Raw genomic sequence first — 6,000 nt, 5'->3', positions numbered from 1 at the left:
TCTGCATCCTAAGCAGGGAAGTGTGGCCTTTTTGCATGACCCATCCAGAGGTAGCCTTTGGTGCTAATGGGAACAAGACTTAGAGTTCCAAGATCAAGTAAGTGAAGTCTTAGACTGCCAGGAAGATTTAAAAAAAACAATTGTGATTAGAGAAAGGGTGTGTGTCTTTATTTCCTCCAACTCTCTAATCTCAGCCTGGAACCTGTTTTGCCTCAGGTAAAAGAAATCCACTGTGTGAAAGAACAGCTGGAAGGTCTTAGACCAGAAGGTTAGGCACAGTGGGCATCTTTGAGAGCTAGAAGTAACTCATTCTCCAATCAGTTTAGAGAAACTAGGTTTATCTTGGGCAAACCTGGCTGCCCCAGCAAACAGGGAAATTTGGACGCTTGCAGTGAACCTGTTTCTAAGGCTACCCTTTAAGAGGCTACACATTCTTTTCCCTCATCTGCATTATTGGAATGCAAAGGCAAGCATTTAGCAGCCTCCAAAGATACTTTTATTTTGACAATCTTCTGCCCTACACAGTACATTATGAAAATAACACCCCACCCCACTCAGGCTCTGTGGCTGCGTTTTTGTCTTTACCCAGCAAACCACTCTCAGGCAGAAGCAGTTCTAGTGGGAGGCACTACATAGCCGCCACTCCCAAACACAGGATCCTGGCCTCCTCCTAGACCGGGAGAATCAGACTAAGCACTTGAATAAGAATCCTAAGGGTTCCCAATGCATGTTAAGGTCCAGGAAAAAAATCTCTGCACTCGGACCTACAGATAGAAAACCATTTTACAACGTGACCAAGTCTGTATCTACTCTGAACTGAAACAAAAGTTTAATGAAGCTTTACTAGGAAGAAAGAAAGAAGAACGTAAAAGAAAGAAAGGAAGGAAGGAAGGGAGGAAGGAAGGAAGGAAGGAAAGAAGGGAGGGAAAGAAAGAAAGAAAGAAAGAAAGAAAGAAAGAAAGAAAGAAAGAAAGAAAGAAAGAAAGAAAGAAAGAAAGAAAGAAAGAAAGAAAACATGCTCACGACCCACTAAATTTCAGGATCCACTCCTGGGTCTCTCTCCACTTGTGGCATGAAAATGCAATTCGAAAGCACCTAGAGATGATCCAAAGAGGGTGGGCCGGAGGAGATGCTTCCTGGGGTGCTGTAGAAAGTGAAGACCTTCACATTCAGTTACTTGTTGAAAGGCAAGCACGTATTCAACTCTCTAGTAACTACTTACAGTGAGGGAAAGTTTTGAGTGGCCTGGGACTGCAGCGAGTGGCCGCTAGCTCTCAGCGCCCCAGGGAAGGGTCGGGCTAGGAGACGTGATTGGCAGCTGGGAGAGGCGGAGGGCTGGAAGCCTAACAGCTAGAGGTTCTGCCCAGCTGTTGGCGAGGAGTTTCCTGTCTCCCTCCCCCCCCCCCCCATCCCCTCCGCCCCAGAGCTGGGTGAAGTTGAGTGAGTCACTCGCGCGCCCCGACCGACAACACCCCCGCGCGTGCACACGCTCAGGACGCAGCCAGCCTCCAGAGCAGCTCCCCTTGGCCGCCGGGGGCCTCTGCCGGCCTCCAGGCCCCCTTGTCGCCGGGCCAGCGGGAGCCACATCTGGCCCGCACCTCTGGCTGGCGCGCCAGCCGCAGGGGTCCCGAGAGGGCGCGGCGCAGAAGCACAAACCGGGGTCCGGGCTGGTCTATGCCTAGCAGCGGGAGCTGCCATGGGTCGGGGGCTGCTCCGGGGCCTGTGGCCACTGCACATCGTCCTGTGGACACGCATCGCCAGCACCATCCCACCGCACATTCCGAAACCGGGTAAGTGTCCGCGCCGAGTTTGGTGGGGCGCAGGAGTACCCTGTGTTCCTGCGCGGACTGCGCTTGACAGTCGGCCCGCGGAGCAGACGCGGGCAGAGACGAGGAAGTTTCCTCTTGGCCCCTGGCACCCCCCCGAGCCAGGGCGGCGGGGAGGGAAGTTTTTCTTGAAAAGGAGAAGGTTCATTTGCTGGGGCTTGGGGCGCTTCTGGCCCCTTTGTGCGAGCAGGGAAGGCGGGTGTCGGCCGCAGCCCGGAAAGGGAAGTTTGAGAAGTTGGCTATCTGAAGGCAGCCGCCCCGAGCTGCGCCCCAGCCATGCACACCTGGGGCCAGGCGCCCCTGGCAACAGGGCCCGTTTGCCTCCACTCTCTCCCCTCTTCCTGCCACCCACCATCACCCAGTCCTGAGCTCACTGGAAGTGGCCGCACGTTCCTCTAGGCCGGACTGTTGGCCTGGGTTTACTAGAAAAAGACGAGATGAGATCTGCCGAGTGAGGCGGTGACTTTTTCTGTCGCGTGGCCTGCGCCGGTGCAGGGGGCCGGAGCGCGGGTGGCCTGGGCGATGCGATCTCTCCAGCCAGCGCCTCCTTGCTGGGACCCTGGAGAGATCGCTTGCAGCCGGGCCTCCCTTGCCTTCAGGAGTTGCAGTTTCTCTGTCACTGTCGTTCAGTAGAAACCAGAGGGTTAAAATCTTCACTGAGCTGCACACCTGATCCTGGTCTCAAAGGGTTCTTAAGGGGAGTGGATGGGGCCAGGTACGGAGTTCTTAACGACGTTTGGAAAGCTTTAGAAGTTCTGCAGCTGTAGTGTACATCTCTTGAGTATCTGCAGCTGGGGTCTGGGCAGTTGGGGATTTGGACAAGTCCCAAAACTTTTGGGGTGAGGGGCTCAGTTTCCTCATCCGTGGAATGATATGTTCAGTTTGGAGAAGTTTATATTCCTTTCATCATTAACATTCAGAACCCTGACATTTTTTTGGGGGGGGGCGGGTTCTGGTCACTTGGGGATATCCTGTGCCAATTTGGGTGGACAGTCTTATCCATCGAGCAGTCATATTCACTGCAGCACTGTGATACATCGTATCACAGAACATTCAAAGTACATTGGAAACTTTGTAGAATTCATGAAATTAAAAGTCGTGTGGAAATGGAGACCTTCAGTGGTAGGAAAAACACTGTCAAACCAAAAATCCTGACACAGTTTTTGAGGTCTTGAATTTAAGAAAGTCTCCAGGTTTCATTCTTTACTGTTTTTCCTACTTTGCAGAACTAGAATGTCCAAACTTATCTGCTTTTACTTTTCTCTTAAATACTGAATTTCTTTCTTTCTTCTTATTTTTTTTTACTAATAAATATTGTACGTCATATGACACCCTTGATTTTCTGTGAATGTAAAACTTCTGGTTCATATTGGACAGTGGAAGAAACACTTTTACTGTTATAAAGTGTCAAAAACTTGAAAAAAAAACCTCTTGGTTCAGATCAAGAAAGAAAGAAATTAGCAGGCCCTGACTTTGTTAGTTAAGTGTTGTTTACAAGGATCAGATTTGTGATTTGCAAATTTCAAACTCAATAGTCTATGAGTCATTTCTACATATGCTTTTAAATAATTAGCTTAAAAGTGTGGTGGTTTTTAATTTGGTTTTTAAATCATTTTATAAGACTAACAGAATGCATATTTTTATGGAATTGAAGTTTTTCCAAATGGTCGAAATAAGGAATCACTTTGAAATTCTATTTACTTAATTGGCATTAAGTTTTTAAAAAAAAAAAATGGTTAAAGGTAGAAAATAGCCACAATAAAGATGAGCAGTCTAATTCCATGTATATTTTAATTTTCTATATAAATGAATAGTACCAGTATTGTTCTAATATAATTGGTAAACTATGAAAACAGTTTTATAAATACTTTAATGCAAAATGAGATATGAGGGAATGAGACTGTTCAATCTTAGTCATTAAACACACACATCCACACCTACACACACATACACACACATCAGAAGCCTATCTTCTTAGTAGCTTGACAAGTGTACAAAGAATATTGGTATAAGAACAAAAGTCACTAAGGAATATATTTTAAACATTTAATTATTTTGACTAATATAGTTCACTTTTCCCAAATGCTCAAAATTAAGAAATGACTCTTTTCCTGAAAACTTCAGATTTGACAAATATAACTTTACTATTCAGATACCTATGAAAGATTCTTGTTAAGGACTAAACATTAGTAACAGTGTCATAGGGATTAAAGATTTATAACATTGCTTGAAAGACATGTTTCCTTTGTCACCATCAAGGTCTCAAAATCATTAGGCCTACCAACTTCTTCCCTTGCCCTCTACATAGAATACCTTTTTACATCCAGGCTACTGCTTTTGAACTTTCGGTCCTCCAGCTTCAGCTTCCCAAGTGCTGGGGTTATAGTTGTGTACCCTCATCCCTGACAAATTATGTAATTCTTTTCTTATATTTTTGTTTGTTTCAGTGCTATGGATGAAACATGAAGTTTTGAGCGTGTTAGGCAAGCATTGTATTGCAGGGATACCTGACAACCCTCACAACTTCCTTTCCATTTAGATTAAACTTTATGTTTCCTTTTTTTTTTTTTAAGGAGGATCTTGCTGATGCCAGTATAGAAGGCCACCATTCTTATTCTTCCTTCTCCATAATATTTATCATCTTGTTTCTGGCAGGATGCTAAGGCCCAGAGACACCATCCCAATGAATAAGACAGATACGGTCTTGGCCAACCTTGAATTCAACACACAGAAGTGCCTTACAGGCAAAGAAAGGAGTACATGCTTTAATGTGTGCACTTGGAACATCATTGAATAGCTTTGTTTTATTCCTCCCATGTTCCCAAGCTTTGTCACTCAAAACTGGTACGTTACCACTTGTACCACATCTCCACTTCTGGCTTCTTGTTGATTAATTTGAGATAAGAGTCTTTTCATGGACCTTCCTTCCTGGGCTGGATTAGAACCTCAATCTTCTGATCTCAACCTCCTGCGTAGCTAGGATTCAAGGCATGAGCCACCACTCCCTAGTAAGCTAGCATTTATGAATTGTATAAAGGGTTTCATTGAAATAGTCTATATATACATGTAATGTAATTTGATCAAAGTACAAATGATGAGGAAATCTGCTTTGAAACCCTAGGTTGAGCTGTAAGGGTCTTCTCCTAGGTACAGTCCGGTTTTAGCTCAGCAAGAACAAAGTGATCTCTTTATATGACACTCTTTCCACTGGACCCTGAAGCCTCTCAAAGGCAAAGAAAAATGTGCTATTCAGTGCCCTGTCCCCAGAGCCTCTCTCACAGTGGCATTTTATATAGCATCCAGCAAATGCTGGCCTGAGCCTCCACTTCCTCCTGCTCTATCAGTGAATGCTAGGTGCAGCATCAAACTACTAGACAGTATTAATTACTGGCTAGTTGGCTGAATGGCAAAATCTAGCAATTAGAATAGTTTTACTTCTGATCAAAAGTAAGAAATTTGATGCATTTTTGCTGTCTAATTGGTTCTTGTGTTCTCAAGATATACAGAAAAATATTATGATTTCTTATAAACAACTGAGAAGTTTTTAAAGAGTAGTCTCTGTTGTCTCATGTCTATAATCCTAGCTACTCAGGAAGTCGAGAGCTGAGAATTCAGGTTCCAAGCCAGCTGGGACAGAAAGTGTGTGAGACTTTTATCTCCAATTAACCACACACACACACACACACACACACACACAAACACACACTAGAAATGGAGCTATGATTCATGAAACAGAGCACCAGCCCTGAGTGAAAAAGCTAAGGGACAGCACTTAGGCCCTAAGTTCAAGCTCCAGTACTGACATGAGCATGCACACACACACACACACACACACACACACACACACACACACACACACACACACACACACACACACACACGCAAATTAATTTTAAAGGAGTATTTCAAAGCCAATACAAAATATTTTTAAAAGTTTGTAAGCAACAAAATGACCCAGTAAATACTGAGTTCTCTTTATTTTCTTTGAGAAGATTGTCAAAGGACGACTTTCATTTAATGGTTCTAAATTTAGTTCTTTAGTTTCTGTTTTTGCTGGTGGGTTGAGGGGGGTATTTGGTTTATAAGTGGTGTAGCACAGTTGGTCTTAAAGAAGTGCAGTTCCATAGCAGCCAATGTCTGCTGTATTGTAATTTAGATCCAATGCAAGCCACCA

General features: G+C 44.5%; 1 protein-coding gene across 1 annotated transcript in view; it reads left to right on the top strand.

Annotated features, from left to right (window-relative positions):
* Window positions 1-1,425: 1,425 nt before the first annotated feature.
* The window catches only part of Tgfbr2 (transforming growth factor beta receptor 2), a 92,647-nt gene continuing 88,072 nt past the window's right edge, over window positions 1,426-6,000 (top strand). The window contains exon 1 of the mRNA XM_042666418.1: window positions 1,426-1,790. Within this exon, the coding sequence (XP_042522352.1) occupies window positions 1,697-1,790 (94 nt within the window). The 5' untranslated portion in view covers window positions 1,426-1,696. The remainder of the gene's footprint in view (window positions 1,791-6,000) is intronic.

Source organism: Dipodomys spectabilis, unplaced genomic scaffold (genome assembly GCF_019054845.1).
Source record: "Dipodomys spectabilis isolate Male_0828 unplaced genomic scaffold, ASM1905484v1 ptg000365l, whole genome shotgun sequence".
In the NCBI taxonomy this organism is placed as follows: domain Eukaryota; kingdom Metazoa; phylum Chordata; class Mammalia; order Rodentia; family Heteromyidae; genus Dipodomys; species Dipodomys spectabilis.
Note: the sequence above shows the minus strand (reverse complement) of the source record. Positions and strands in the feature narration are given on the sequence as shown.